At 35.9% G+C, this 17038-nt stretch overlaps 3 protein-coding genes and 1 long non-coding RNA gene across 8 annotated transcripts in view; 1 reads left to right on the top strand and 3 right to left on the bottom strand.

Annotated features, from left to right (window-relative positions):
- LOC127843709 (endonuclease/exonuclease/phosphatase family domain-containing protein 1-like) overlaps positions 1-17038 on the bottom strand; it is a 560124-nt gene that overhangs the window by 372690 nt on the left and 170396 nt on the right. The window lies entirely within an intron of this gene.
- Positions 1-17038, bottom strand: part of LOC127843721 (uncharacterized) — a 238962-nt gene that overhangs the window by 84379 nt on the left and 137545 nt on the right. The window lies entirely within an intron of this gene.
- Positions 1-17038, top strand: part of LOC127843705 (uncharacterized) — a 253090-nt gene that overhangs the window by 105456 nt on the left and 130596 nt on the right. The window lies entirely within an intron of this gene.
- Positions 12275-14166, bottom strand: LOC127843714 (endonuclease/exonuclease/phosphatase family domain-containing protein 1-like). Its single transcript, XM_052373456.1, has 2 exons — positions 14063-14166; positions 12275-13664 (listed from the first exon to the last, which is right to left on the bottom strand). Exon 2 carries the CDS (start codon positions 13185-13187, stop codon positions 12423-12425), a length of 765 nt encoding a protein of 254 aa, XP_052229416.1. The 5' UTR covers positions 13188-13664; positions 14063-14166; the 3' UTR covers positions 12275-12422.

Genomic DNA, 17038 nt, shown 5'->3' with positions numbered 1-17038 from the left:
TAGGCTTAAGCATTCTTGAGTTATCATTCGGAAACCATTTTACTATTTCGAGTCACTGTGACCTTGACCTTTGACCTAGTGAACTGAAAATCAATAGGGGTCATCTGCCGGTCATGATCAATGTACCTGTGAAGTTTCGTGATCCTAGGCGTAAGCATTCTTGAGTTATCATCCGGAAACCATCTGGTGGTCGGACCGACCGACCGACGGACCGACCGACATGTGCAAAACAATATACCCCCTCTTCTTCGAAGGTGGGCATAAAAAGAAGAGGCAGAATTCAGAAAGTTGGATGTGGGATGAAGTAATTGTTGAGGAGAGGTAAGGGCAATATGTTTGGTCCGGGTCTATTACTCTGGTGAACTAAATATTGTTTTGCCTCAAACAAAACGCCTCATAAAAATTGCACTATACCTGGCAGAGCGGTCCTAATGGCCTCTATAAGGTTGGGGATATTGTCAATCTCTGCCTGCAGTCGACCGATGTCCTCATTCTCCAGACCGGTTGCCTTCAGATGTACACTTACCAGTGCGCAGTCAAAACCGCTAATCTGATGAATTATTCATACCATATTATTTTTAGATTTCATTGTAAAAGTTTCTACCACGTAATAACGCAATCATTTTACCAGGGACCCTGACAAATCATCGTGCCCATAGAATGCAGCAAAATTTAAATCAAAACAGTTCTTTGCCTCAAATAAAAAGTATTTTTGTCTTAGAAATACAAATGGAAATAGGTCAGTCATTTCATTGTATCATATCACTTGAATATTTTCAAGTTCAGTCATTTTGTAGGTGATTTTGTTATTTAAGAATGTGAGAGTCATTTTGTAGTAATTTTGTAGTGGAGCAAGCCATTCTGTAGTTGTCCAAGTAATAATGTAGTTGAGTTAGTAATTGTGTAGTTGTGTAGGTCATTTTGTAGCTAAGTAAGTAATTTTGTAGATGAGCTAGTCATGTTGTAAAATGGGTGAGTCATTGTGTTGTTGAGTAAGAAATTGTGTAATGAAGTAAGTCATTTTCATTTGCGGTTAAGAAAGTCATTTTGTATTATAGTTAGTCAATTTTAATTGAGCTATTCATGTTTTACTTGAACTTTATGTTGAAGTTGAGAAAAACAAATACAATTGAGAAAGTCATGTTGTAGTTAAGTTGGGCATTTTGTAATTCAGTAAGTAATTTTATAGTTTAGTAAGACATTTTTAAATGAGTTAGTCATTTTGTAGTTGAGTTAGTAATTGTGTAGCTTAGTAAGCATTTAGTTCAGTAAATCAGTTTGCAGTTGACATAGCAAAGTTGTAGTCAAACTCTAGTCAGTTTGTAGTTGAATAACACATTTTGTAAAAGCCAAATTAAGATCTCCCCAGCCTGGGGACGTTCTTAAGATCTCCTCCAAAGATACCAAGAACTGGTTCTATCCAGGAAAATGACTCAAAAGCAATAAACTAAACTAAACAGGTTTAAACTAAAGTAACATGAAACTCTTCGACCATAAACAACTAAACTCTACAAGTTAACGATGAAAGATGGTGCACATTTTCATAGAAGACTACACGACCTTGAACGTAGCAATGAAAGGTCGTCGGGTGAAGGGTTTCTGTTTCTTGTCCATGGCCAGGAGGGTTGAGCTTACTAGGGCAACACCCTGCATTTCATCATACAGGAATCCATTGTACTCGTTACTCTAAGGAGAGAACAAAAAGAACAACAAAGAAATATAAATTAAGACAGGTAAAGTACATGTAAATCAGACAAGTGGGCCTGAAAGGCCCAGGGTCGCTCACCCGATATACAAAGGAACTGACCTGTTCTGTGCAGCCAAAGACAAATGTTCTGACCAAGTTTCATGAAGATTGAACTATGCATGTGACTTTTAGAGAAGAAAAAAAGGTTTTACTATAGCCATATAAAGATGCATGCCCCGCTTCTCCCACCGTGGCGGCCATGTTTTACAACCAAACAAAAAAAAATTTAAACTCGTCCAAGATGTTATTGTGAAATATTTTTAAACAAGAGCACCCCGTAACGGGTGCCACGCTCGGCTGCGGGTGCAGTTTTGAATAAATGAAAGCTTGTCAGATTTTTTTGATTTTTTTTAGAAGTCACAGTGACCTTGACCTAGTGACCCAAAATGGGTGCGGCATGTAGAACTCATCAAGGTGCAGCTACATATGAAGTATCAAAGTTGTAGATTGAAGCACTTTGATTTTAGAGCCAATATTCAAAACCTTGACAAAATGTTAAATTTTTAGCACGACACGGACGATGAGCTGGCTATGACAATATCTCGGGTTTTCTCCGAAAACATCCAAGCTAAAAAACTGAGGAAATTACATTTCACGTGGCTTTTGTTTTTCTCTGTTATCAAATTGCCATCCATTATCCAAGTATCGCCATGACCAGCGTGCTTTTGTAGACTACATGTTAATGAACTGATGTTATGTGAATTAAATAACATTATTCTCTTGGTCCTATAAGCCTCCAAAATTTAATTTTGCTTCGATTTGTAAGGATCAGTAGTATCAAGCGCAAATATAATGTTCCAAGATCAAAGGTGAAGGTAAAAAACAAGGCTACATGTATTCCAAACAAATTGTATGCCCCATAACTTTGTCCAGCATAAACTGATTTTCAAATAACTAAAATAAAAAATAAAAAATAAAATAAAATGCCCCGCCCCCTGGTGCCCATGCTTTTCAACAGACTGGAGCCATTTCCTAACTAATCCAAGATATCATTACAACAAATGTTCTGACCAAATCAATATAGATTAGACTATGAATGTGACTTTAACAATTAAAGTGTTAACAACGTTTTACTATTGCCATATAAGGATAAATGCTGCTACCTCTAGCGGCCATGTTTTTTAACCAACCGGAACCATTTTAAAACTCATCCAAGATATCATTAAGACAAATATTCTGACCAAGTGTCATAGAGATCAGACAATAAATGTGATCTTTAAAGTGTTTTATTGTGAAAAACCTTCTGACCAAGTTTCAGGAAGATCTTACAATAAATGTAGCCTCTAAAGTGTTAACTAGATTTTACTAAAGACATTAACAGAACAAGGGACAAAATTGTCACAAAACCAGGTTTTTATTGTGAAAAAAAATCTGATAAAGGGAGAAAACTCAAACTAAACTTTTGAAATGAACAAACAAAATTAACCCCCTTTGTAAGTTTTTTTTTAAATCTATTTTTAGTCGTGGCGACCTTGACATTGGAGTATTGACGTGATTCTTTCGTGCGACACACCGTCCCATGATGGTGAACAAATGTGCCAAATGATTTTAAAATCTCACAATGAATGACATAGTTATGGCCAGGACAAGCTCATTTATGGCCATTTTTGACATCTGAACTCAAAGTGTGACCTTGACCTTGGAGATATCGACGTAATTATTTTGCGCGACACACCGTCCAATGATGGTGAACAAATGTGCCAAATGATTTTAAAATCTGACAATGAACGACATAGTTATGGCCCGGACAAGCTTGTACCGCCCGCCCGCCAGCCCGCCAGCCAGCCAGCTCGCCAGCCCGCCCGCATTCGCCAATCTAATAACCCGTTTTTTCCTTCGGAAAACCTGGTTAAAAACCTGGTTAAAAATATCCCATCCCCTGCCAGCCATACATGTATTTTTTAACCAACCGAATCCATTTTCGAACTCATCAAAGATATCATTGGAACAAATGTTCTGACCAAGTTTCACCATGTGATTTGAAGAGTGTTTACAAAGTTTCACTAAAATGACTAGGAAAAATGCCCCGCCCCTGGCGACACTGTTATCCAACCAACCAGAACCATTTTCGATGTCGTCCAAGTTATCATTGAGACAAATATTCTGACCAAGTTTGATAAAGATCAGACAATAAATGTGGCCTCTAGAGTGTTAACAAGGTTTAACTAAAGCCATATACAGTAAGGAAAAATGCCCTGCCTAGCGGCCATATTTTTCAACCAACTGTAACCATAATAAACTCGTCCAACATATAATTGGGATAAATCTTCTGACCAAGTTTCATGAAGATCAGACAATTAATTTGTTCTCTAGAGTGTTAACAAGGTTAAACTATAGCCAAATAAGTAAAAATGCATCGCCACCTGGCAGCCATGTTTTTTAACCGACTGGAACCATTTTCAAACTCGTCCAAGATACCGTTGGGACAAATCTTCTGAAAAAGTTTCATGAAGATCAGACAATAAATGGGGCATTTAGAGTGTTAACAAGGAAAATGTTGACGACATACCTCGCAAGACTGTCAAAAGGTAAACACAAAAGCTTACCATTGAACATGTTGTCATCAATTGAGTCAAAAACATTGAAACTAATTTAGAGAAATTGTTGTAATAATTACATTGTGGAAAGAACAAAAGCACAACGAAACAAGAGGGCCTGAAAGGCCAAACATTGTTCAACTGTGATACAAAGGAACTGACCTGTTCTGTGCAGCCCAAGATATACTTAGAACAAATGTTCTGACCAAGTGTCATGAAAAGTGAACTTAAAATGAAACCTTTTGAGTGCTTACCTGGTTTTACAGAGCCATTTTTGCATGACTTGGCTTAAAATATTCCTAAGAAATGCGTGAACCATGCATAGATATATTAAACTCAACTCACCATGTACATGCGACCCGTTGACTCTGAAATGACACACCTCCATTTGCCACGATGGCCCGCCCATTTCTGGTTGTTAGGCAGGGTGGGTGTGTTGAGCTCATCGCATATCTGTGGAAAATGTAAACTAAAATTAGTCATAATAGTGCTGAAGAATGCATCCCCCGCCTTAAATCAGATGTAATAAAATGTACAATGATGCTATAAAACATTATATAAACTGGGTATTTTTTATAAATATTAAACAAGAGATGTGTTTGTCAGAAACACAATGCTGCCTACTGTGCTGCTTTGACTTATTCTTTTTTTATTTTGCAGGTACAGATAATCATTTCACTTTAAAGCTTATTACTTCCCTTGTGTTTTTTTACCCTTGACCTTGAAGGATGACAATGACTTTGACCTTTCACCACTCAAAATGTGCAGCTGCATCAGATACACATGCATGCCAAATATCAAGTTGCTATCTTCAATATTGCAAAAGTTATGGCCAAAGTTTTCAGACGGACACACAGACAGACGAACTGACAGTTCAACTGCTATATGCCACCCTATCGGGGGCATAATAAACAATTTGAAAAGGGGGGTAACTTTTGTAATTTTTAAATGTAGGATGATAAATATCGCACCAGGAACGATTGCATATCATAAGGAACAATGCCTGCAAATTTGAATGTTGCATGTTTAAAAGAGTACTTAGCAGAGCACTGTCTTGCAAGCAGGTTTGTGGCAATGGGACAACAGACAGATGAACCTCCCTGGTTATTCCCGTATACACCCATTTCCTGCACAAAAATATACCGCACATTGTTAACCATGTAGTTTTGTATCCATTCTTCATACCCTAATTTAATAAATAACATCCCATCCAAACAAGTGTGTGTGTTTTTTTTTTGTTCAAATTTAGGGGCCGGTATTCAGCCCCATTCCCAATGGAAAAAGGTATATTTTTTCTCAAATGGGTCCAAAAAATTTCCATTCAAAGGTTTCCCCCTTCCCCCAAAAAAGAAAATCTAAACATTTAGTTCCAATCCAGCTCTATCATTTAAACCTTAGTAAATAAAGTATTGATCCAGCTCTATCATTTTAACCTTAGTAAATAAAGTATTGAAACCACTTTTATTCTCCATTTTGAAGCATTTGTAAGCGAACCAACAACACTAATTTCCCAATTTTAGTCAAAACGCATGATTTGTCCCAATCCAAAGGGACCTGACCCCATTCCAAAAATTGTTATAAACAAGAGGGCCAAGATGGCCCTAGTTCGCTCATCTGAGAGGAGTGGGTTCATTCAATATTTACCTAATGTCAAACATGACCTTGATATTGACCAGACAAACATCCTGGTCAAGTTTCATCATTATTGAACCAACACTCTGGCGTAGGGAGTGTTTTTGTTTTTGTAAGATTTGAAATGGTGACCTATATTTTAAGTTGACCCCCCCAAACATCAAACTTTGCTTACAAGGATTTTGTATAATATAATCCAAATTTGGACAATCTCAGGGCAATAATTATGGCATCAATTATGTGATTTTGCTCATCATCAAACTTGACTGAGATCTTTCAGCAACTTTGATACAGAATGTTTGAGAAATGTGAATGCTAGAGTGTTTACAAACCAAATGTGAACGGACAATCACGTGAGCTTAAAAGTGTGTTTTACCGAGCTGAGCCATTTTCCACATTGTCCAAGAAATCAATAAAACCAATGTATTGACTAAGTTTCACGATGATTAGGCAATAAATGTGACTTCTATAGTGTTCGATCACAAGGTTTCTCTCTATATAGTCACATAAGGAAAACTGACCCACACCCTGGCAGCCATGTGTATTGACCCATCGGGACCATTTGCAAACTCATCTGAGATATAAATAAAACAAATCTATTCACCAAGTTTCATGATGATTGGGCAAACAATGTTACTTCTAGAGTGTTCACAAGCTTTATTTTACTACAGTCGAAACCCGATGGCTTGGACTCGCTTGGCTCGAATTTCCGGTTGGCTCGAACTTGCACCGAATTTGTATGCCTATATATTCATATAAAACTTTGTCGGATTGCTCGAACTCGCTTGACTGGAATTATTGGATGGCTCGAACTGTTTTCACAGTCCCGGCTACAGTTTTCACACGTTCTTTTGTTTGGATGGCTCGAACTCGCTTCGGGTCCCAAAATGTGTTATTCGATTAGGACCGCTTGATTAAAGGCACATAAAAATTGATTTAACACGGGACGCATAAACTGTATATGGATTATGACCGCTTGATTAAAGGCACGCAATAATTCATCTAACACCTGTTTGCCAGCATTTCATTGACATTGTTAATCGTTTTGAGTAAAAGACGACATTTTGTTTAAGAGCTGGCGTTCTTGCAGATGCTGTATCATAATGGCTACAACGGCTTAATCGCTTAAAAGCTTCGTTTCTTGACGACAGAACGCAACACAGACGGACATAATGTCATTCTTGAAATAATATAAATAAATAAAGGAATGTAGTGCCGTCTCATATGCAAATAATGTGTATATAGTGATGATGCATGTTTTGTTCTTTAGTGCTCTGTGTTACCTTAAATGTGCTACGTTAAACATGCTGATATTTAATAAAGGCTATTTGTTAATTGTATTTGTAATTGTTTTAAAAAATTCGTAAATTAAAATAGTTTCTTATTATTTTATAAATTCAAAACCAGTAAGTGGTGCGAAGTAGTATGGAGTTTAAGCAATATGTGTACTCTTCAACTGGAGGTAAAAATGTATGAAAGTTTATAAGAAATCGGATGGCTCGAATTCCGGATGGCTCGAACTATTGTTGCCGGTCCCGACAAGTTCGAGCCATCGGGTTTCGACTGTATATAAATATAAGAAAACTGCCCCCTCCGGCAGCCATGTTATTCAACTGATTGGACCCATTTTCCAACTCAACTCTCGTATCAAGGAAACAAATGTTCTGACCAAATTTCATGAAAATCGGGCAAAAAATGTGACTTCTAGAGTGTTCACATGTTTTCGCTATATACATATAGAGAAAAATGCCCCGCCCACTGGCGGCCATGTTTTTTCACCGATCTGGATCATTTTCAAACTCGTCCAACATATCAATAAAACCAATGTTTTGATTAACTTTCATGATGATTGGGCAAAAATTGTGACTTCTAGAGTGTTTACAAGGTTTCTCTATAAAAATATAAGGAAAACTGCCTCGCCCACTGGCGGCCATGTGTTTCAATGGATCGGAACCACTTTTGAACTCAACCAACATATCATTAACACAGACATAGAGACAAAGTTACATTAAGATTGGGCATTTAATGTGACTTCTACAGTGTTTACAAGCTTTTTTTTTCTTTTGACCTAGTGACCTAGTTTTTGACCCAACATGACCCAGTTTCAAACTGGATCAAGATGGGACAAATCTTCTGACCATGTTTCATGATGATCGGACAATAAATGTGGCCTCTAGAGTGTTTAGAAAAAATGTGGACGGACGGACGACGGACAAATACCAGTCACAAAAGCTCACCTGAGCAATTAGGTGAGCTAAAAACAAGAGCTGTCACCATAGGATGACATATGCCCCCTATAAATGCTTTGATAGAAGTTATAGCATTTTTCGAAACCTAAATGCAGATTTCGAAACCTAAACGCGGACCAAAGGTTCAAGGTCAAGGTCAAAGGGGTCAAAATTTGTGTGCGTATTGAAAGGCCTTGTCCATATAAACATGCATACCAAATATGAAGGTTATATCTCAAGGGACATAAATGTTATGAGCATTTTTCGAAACCTAAACGCAGATTTCGAAACCTAAACACGGACCCTAACTTCAAGGTAAAGGTCACAGGGGTAAAAAATTGTGTGCGTATGGAAAGGCCTTGTCCATATACACATGCATACCAAATATGAAGGTTATATCTCAAGGGACATAGAAGTTATGAGCATTTTTCGAAACCTAGACGCAGATTTTTGAAACCTAAACGCGGACCCTATGTTCAAGGTCAAGGTCACAGGGGTAAAATATTGTGTGCGTAAGGAAAGGCCTTGTCCATATACACATGCATACCAAATTGTGTGCGTATGGAAAGGCCTTGTCCATATACACATGCATACCAAATATGAAGGTTATATCTCAAGGGACATAGAAGTTATGAGCATTTTTCGAGACCTAAACGCAGATTTCGAAACCTAAATGCGGACCCTAAGTTCAAGGTCAAGGTCACAGGGGTAAAAAATTGTGTGCGTATGGAAAGGCCTTGTTCATATACACATGCATACCAAATAAGGAAAACTGCCCCGCCCACTGGCGGCCATGCTTTTCAACGGACCAGAACCACTTTTGAACTCAACCATCATACATGTATTATTAAGACAAACATTTTGACAAAGTTACATGAAGATTGGGCATGACATGTGACTTCTACAGTGTTTACAAGTTTTTTCCTTTTTTTGACCTAGTGACCTAGTTTTTGACCCGGCACGACCCAGTTTCAAGCTCGACCGAGATTTTATTGGGACGAAGCTTCTGACCAAGTTTCATGAAGATCGGACAATAAATGTGGCCTCTAGAGTGTTTACGAACAAATGTTAACAGATGGACGGACAACGGACAAAGACCGGTCACAAAAGCTCACCTGAGCAATCAGGTGAGCTAAAAACACTGCAAACTATTTATTGTGTTTCAACCTTGTTGAAATAATGATCACATATAACATAGTCTTAATAGTACTTGTAACATTATAATAATTTTAATCACATCATTTGATGTTTTTTGTGGAGCCATTTTCCCATCAAGTCATTAAATATTTTCATAGAGTAAAGTGAACATGACCATGTAACAAGCTAACATACACTTAAAAACAAGTTGTCACTTCAACAACAGAAATATGAGTCACTGATTGCTCAAGATATTTCATAGTATCTGACTACAGAATCAAGAGTATTAGCACTCATAACTAAACCTTTGCCCAAGAATGTAGAGATTTTATCTACAAATTAATGTTATTGCTGTTATTCAAGAAAAGTGTGACCCCCATCATTTTACATTGCAAACCATCAAGCTAGACATTTGTGTAGTGTTTAAGATATAAACATAAATGTAAGGTAGAAACATTTTCAATGAGTTTGATAGACACTTTGCCGAAAAGGTAATGAAAAGATCAGAGGTAAAAGGTATTATATTACAGATGTATACCAAAAACAAAATACAGCGAAACTATGAAATGTGTCTAAAATAACTTGAGTTCTAATACATGTATTCATTGATGTTAGTGCCAAAGTATTGGCATTTAGTTGATATCGTTTGATTTTGAACTTAAAATGGCCTCAATTTGTGCCTATACATGGCTTTAAATGCCAACAGATTTAAAAGTGTACAAGTTTTAGCTCTCAATCGGTGCTGAAGGGTCACATTTTGTATTGTATAAAACTGGGTTATATATACAATGTACATGTATGTACAAGTAACTGACCAAGGTGTATACCAGGGCCCTAAATCCATTTTAGGGGAAGCGGGTCGCTACCCATAGCAGGGGCAATTTTCGCGGCGTTTCCCTTCTTGGGGGATTTTTAACTTACTCTCTAATTATTACATTTGTACATGTTTGCACTATATTCATTGCTTATTTCATAATTTAGTATGTTTGACAAGATTAAATTAAAATAAAATTGAGATATAGTAATCATGAGACATCTATCTATAATATATTTTTTTAGGGGGAATTTTTTAGGGAAACAAGTATACTTTTCAGGGGCGAATGCGGCCAAATTTCGGCCGTGGATTAGACAGATTGAGGGCCCTCACTCTGTAAACCAACAACGGTTCAAAATAGCAAAAAAGAGACAATGAACACAGTAAAAAAAAATAAGGAAATGCTTGTAAAAAAGAAAATATAATTAACGCATTTGAACATAAAGTAGAAACTTACTTGTTATTTGCATTTTTTTTTATTGCAACAGTTACATGTAATTGTTTCTTTTTCTTCATTGGGGGAAAGGTGGCAGTTGAACTGTCAGAGGGGGAATTTTACGAAGAAAGGACAAATATTTTTTAAGAGGAATTATTACATGTTTATCTTCTACTGATAAATAAAACATTAACTACATACTTAACTACAAAAGATCTGTATCTAATGCCCAAACTTGATAAGATTAAAATAGCTTTGATTGCTTACAAAATTGCCTCTAACTTGTGTACATATACAGTTAATTTGCTGTGTGTACGTACAGTTAATTTGTTGTGTACATATACAATTAATTTGTTGTGTACATATACAATTAATTTATTGTGTACATATACAATTAATTAATCTTTAAAAATCATGTTATGTTTCACATTTTTTATAAATTATTCCCTGAAACCAATGCAGATACACCATACCATAAAGATTCAATATCAGGGTGCTTTGTTACCTTTTGCAAGGCCTCCTTGTCTGCAAGTTCTTGGACAGTTATAATGCTCAACCTGTCAATAATTACAACACAAATCCAATGAACTATGGTTATGGGAAAACTGGGCTTAATGCATGTTTTGCATGAACAGGCTAAACTTGGACCACACTTCACTTTCATGGATTTTTTTGTTTAAAGGAAATCTGTTCTGAAAGGAAAATTCTGTAAAACAAAAAGTGTTGTCACTGATTAACCTGTGTGGATTTCACAGACTAATCTGGAAAGACAATTTACGCACATGCATAGGCGCCCAGTTTTGGCAGATAGAGGCTAAAATTTAATGAAGTTCAAGTCATGATTTAATTATTACTTATAATTCTTATTATTTACGTGTTTCTTATAATTATAATTATCAGTTAATGAATACTCTTTTTATATCAATTCAGGGAATATTTTCTAGATATGGGGAAAAGGACAAACCTTCCATGTTGAGGCTACTGTAATATCATTATAATTCATGTGAAATTAATTTTCATCGATTTTTTGGGTTGAACGATCCACAAATTCAACAAATTTAAGACAAGAAAAATGACAGTCTCAAATTCCTCTTTTTTTACACAATCTGAATTAGAAATACGTGAATTTACGTGTTCTCAAAAAAATCATTTTATTAAAAAAACAACAAAATTCATGCCAACGAGTATAAATGATTTTACGGTTTATCGACCAAACTGAGAATGGAAACATTACATCATCTTAATTTTTTTTTATGTGAATGGGGCCTATTCAAGACTTACATGTAGTAAGGCCAAATTGAAATTGATACAAATGGAAAAAATATTTTTAATATTGTAAATAATGTTTCATCACTGAAACAACTGGACATGCTTGTATACAAGCTACATGTAGCTAGTTTCAACTGACAACTTACATATACATTTATAGAGAAATAAAGTGACACTGTATGACTCAGCAGAAAAACTTGTAATGAATACTGTAAATGAATTATTAATTTATTCCTGGGGCATTAATTTTTGTTGGTTTTGTTGGTTGACCAACACAATTTACAACGCATATTTAACACAAACTCATCAAAAAATGACAGACGCAAATTCCTCATTTTGTTTTAAAAAATCAGACAACAACATTTTTTTAAACCACAAAAATTCATGCTGACCATGCAGTAGAAATAATTTTACATTAGTTTTAATCATACCCATTTTCCAAGACGGTCATACACACGACATCTTGTACCCCTGGGTTATTGGCTTTCTCAGAAGAAAAAACACTGCAGATTCCACGAGGCAATGCGAACAGTTTTACGATTATTGCACTTAAACGTCGGGAATTCCACTGCAGGCCGTAACGGTTTTTGTAAATATGGCCCCAATTTGTCAACCAAGTTTTCTAAAGATCCTTTTGAAAATTCAACAGCGGGTCATGGGAATTATTGCGAGAATGTAAAGAAATGTCTGACGTTCTGCTAGGTATTGCACTGGTATTGAAATTTAAATTAGATGACTTTTTCGATGAAGCATAAGACACACTGTCTGTAGCAAGGTTTTCGTACAATGTCAACTGTGGCCTAATTGCACTTAAAACATTTGGCCCTATACCCTTCACTTTTATCAAGTCATCGATGTTCGTAAATGGTCCCTTTTTATCCCTGTACGTGACTATATGTTCAGCCAAAGTTTTGCCTATTCCTTTAACTTTGATCAACTGGAACACATTTGACGAATTCAAGTGAACAATCACTGATTTACTTTCCTTTTTAATAACCCCATTTAAGAAAGCTTCAAAATTGTCACCTTTTCCGTCATCGTCTGTTTTCAGACATATTTCGTGCTGAATCGCTTTCAATTTTACCGCACCAACACCTGAAACTAGCGCTAAATCTTCGATCACCTTAAACCCCTTGATCTGTCTACGATAATCCACAATCTTTTTTGCAGTTTCACGGTTTATACCAGGCAAGGTCATTAGTTTCTCTTCTTTCGCTGTATTTATATCAAGTGTATTTTTTACAAGTTCTCCTTTTTCTTCTCCCAACACCGCCATGTTGAAAGTCGCACTAAGTTGCCTTCGATGCTTACGAAAACTTGACTTCTTTGTTTCATCATCTTCAATTCCGCTTTTCTTTGGAATGCAACAACTGTTCATACCCCCCATTCTTATGTGTTGTTGTTATGTTGTTTTTACTGTCAATTGTGTTTTCACTTTTGACCGGAATTTAAACTCTGAATTCCCTGAGCTTCAGTTTTGAATATTTTACCATACTTAAATGGAACTTTGTGGTTCCCTTTTCAATTCAAGTCTCATTTTTGGCACTTTTTTTGTACTGCATAAAAAACATATCTTAATTGTGCATTACCACGCGTAAGTTCAATAGTATCTTCAAACTTTGGTCAAATGAAAAAAAGACTATTCACATGATTGTAAATATGAAATAATGTCATTCACATGCTATATTTGAGTTCATCAATCATATTTAAACCAATTACATCACTAATGTTTACACGGTTTACAATGTCATATTTACACCGATTACATCACTAATGTTTACACGGCTGACAATTTATGAGTCCTTTTATCTTCCAAAGTCATTAAAGGCATGGATATCTGATTTCAGGGATTTTGCGGGTTTTCCTGAAAAATAAAATCATATTATCATTTCTTAAACATCTCATTATAATTATATAATACATGCAACAAAACAATTTATTAAACATGTGTAAATCACGTAAACTTGCACACATGTTTTCACATACAAATACAGTCATTATCATTTATTTTATGGTTTCTAAATACATACATTGTTTTTTACTTAAAAAAAATACAAATACATTAAAAGAAAACATTTACATGTAACTAGTTAATCAAATTATTTTAAGAAGTTTAAAGTTAATCTATAAATCTTTGAATCAAGCTCAATCTCACAGTAAATCTATGAACCTCATTCAAAAAAATACTGTACAAACAAGCACTGTATATGACCTTAAAATATTCAACCATTCTCATTGCAAACAAGCAGTTTAATCCATTACCTATGCATGCGACAATTTTTATATCCCAGTTTATGCCAGTTTAATTAACACATACCATACACAGTTATTTCAATTCAGTCATTCACACTGTTGAACTGTGTTTGTTATCGAAATAATGATAAACTTGTGAACATAATAAATCATTTTTATTATCAGCCCTTTTACAGCTCTCATTCGATCATTCCATATCGTTTGTAATCTATTAAATTAACAATGGCGTAGCCAATAAACACGCTTATTTTTGTTTTGGTAATGTAACTTATAAGAATTGCAGCGGGATGAATTTGAAATTATAAACAAATTGATCATTTTATGAAGGTTGCTTACATGGTAAACAAGACTAGACCTTTGTCACAGACGTGACGTATACCCCCACGTGCCGCATTGACACAGACTATTTTGCATGTTGTCTTCACAAAACAAGAGAATCCAATTTATGGCGATTTTTAAGAATTATAATGCCATTATCATTTATGGCCATTTCGACCTTTGAACTCTTGAATTCTTTCGCATGAAACGCCGTCCAAATTTATGGCCATTTTTTTACTTTTGAACTCCGAGTGTGACCTAGACCTCGGACTTATCGACATTATTTTTTCGCATGACACACCGTCCAATGATTGTGAACAAATGTACCGGGTATTTTTTAAATCTCACAATTAATCACAGGTGGTTAGCGTGTGGCTATGCTATTAATTAGTGAAAACATCATTTTGAATGATAAATAATCATATTATAACGAAAAATCAACTTGTCTGAAAAAAAATATTTCACTATCAAATATATATATAACAAGGTATGCAACTCAAAATCAGCCCAAAACGGGGTGCATCGCTTTGAACAGCCATATCTTCTCAATTTTGCAGCGATTTTCACGATTTCGGTCTTATTCAACGCAGAAATGAATTTCCTTTCTGGAAATGTATATGTCTTGCAATATTTTTACAAATGCTGGGTCAACTTTTAAGAAATAACACGATACACAACACGCATGACCCAGTTGACAGTGATCATGTATTCTTTATGAATGAAATCTCCAGTTGTAAAGACACACCTCCGCATTGGACCAATGAAATCACTCGTATGTTTAAAATGTCAGTTAGTTGAAATGTATGTAAACAAAGGTTTCAAACGGCGCTGGACAGTTAGTCTTGATGCAGAATGTAACGACAAGAACGGTAATAATGTTTTTTCATACGTTTTATTGAATTATGGTATCGAACTACACGAACTTTATAGGGAAGTTGCCCTTTACTCCGTGAAGATTTCAGTCTTAAAGACAGCATGATCACTGTCAACTGGGTCATGCGTGTTGTGTATCGTGTTATTTCTTAAAAGTTGACCCAGCATTTGTAAAAATATTGCAAGACATATACATTTCCAGAAAGGAAATTCATTTCTGCGTTGAATAAGACCGAAATCGTGAAAATCGCTGCAAAATTGATGAAGATATGGCTGTTCAAAGCGATGCACCCCGTTTTGGGCTGATTTTGAGTTGCATACCTTGTTATATATATATTTGATAGTGAAATATTTTTTTTCAGAAAAGTTAATTTTTCGTTATAATATGATTATTTATCATTCAAAATGATGTTTTCACTAATTAATATCATAGCCACACGCTAACCACCTGTGCAATTAATGACATAGTTTTGGCCCTGGCAAGATCATTTATGACCATTTTTGACCTTTGAACTCACAGTGTGACCTTGACCTTGCAGATATAAACGTTATTCTTTCGCGCGACATAACGTCCAGTAATGGTGAACAAATGTGCCAAATGATTTTAAAATCTCACAATGAACAACATAGTTATGGCCCGGACAAGCTCAAGTATGGCCATTTTTGACCTTTGAATTCAAAGTGTGACCTTGAACTTGGAGATATCGACGTAATTCTTTCGCACGACACACCATCCAATGATGGTGAACAAAAATGCCAAATGATTTTAAAATCTCACAATGAATGACATAGTTATGGCTTGGACAAGCTCATTTATGGCCATTTTTGACATCTGAACTCAAAGTGTGAACCTGACATTGGAGATATCGACGTAATTCTTTCGCGCGACACACCGTCCAATGATGGTGAACAAATGTGCCAAATGATTTTAAAATCTGACAATGAACGACATAGTTATTGCCAAGACAAGCTCATTTATGGCCCTTTTTTATCTTTGAACTCAAAGTGTGACCTTGACCTTAAGGATATTGACGTAATTGTTTCGCGCGACACACCGTCCAATGATGGTGAACACATTTGCCAAATGATTTAAAAATTTAACGATAAATGACATAGTTATGGTCCGGACAAACATTTTGACCTTTGAACTTCAGTGTGACCTTGACCTTGGAGATATAGACGTACTTCTTTTGCGCGACACACCGTCCCATGATGGTGAACAAATGTACAAAGTAATTTTAAAATTTAACGATAAATGACATAGTTATGGTCCGGACAAACTTTCGGTTTTAAACGCACTAAGTGACCCTATGACCTCGTTTTTGACCCGACATGACACATATTTAAACTTGACCTTAACATCATCTAGATATAACTTCTGACCAAGTTTGGTGAAGATCGGATGAAATTTTCGGGACAGACATACCGACAGACAAAGTGACTCCTATATAGCCCCCATTACCAGTAATGGGGATATAAATATCAGTGAAACTGATGAAGTCTCCCTGGTGATGCGCTTTTTCAATGTATGTGTTAATTAAAACCTAAAAAATCTATTATTAGCCTCGGTGACCTTGAACCAGTGACCTCAAACCTCATCAAAAGGTAGAGGTCCATGCAAGGTACCTACATGCCATATATGAAAGCGAGTGGTAAAGTAGTGAAGGCGCTATGAGAAACGGTAGCAAAAGTGTGATGGAAGAAAGTCTATTCGATGTATTAGTCTCTCAGACCTTGACCTTGACCCCAGTGACCTCAAACCTCATCAAAAGGTATAGGTCCATGCAAGGTACA

This window comes from Dreissena polymorpha, chromosome 9 (genome assembly GCF_020536995.1).
Source record: "Dreissena polymorpha isolate Duluth1 chromosome 9, UMN_Dpol_1.0, whole genome shotgun sequence".
Lineage (NCBI taxonomy): Eukaryota > Metazoa > Mollusca > Bivalvia > Myida > Dreissenidae > Dreissena > Dreissena polymorpha.
Note: the sequence above shows the minus strand (reverse complement) of the source record. Positions and strands in the feature narration are given on the sequence as shown.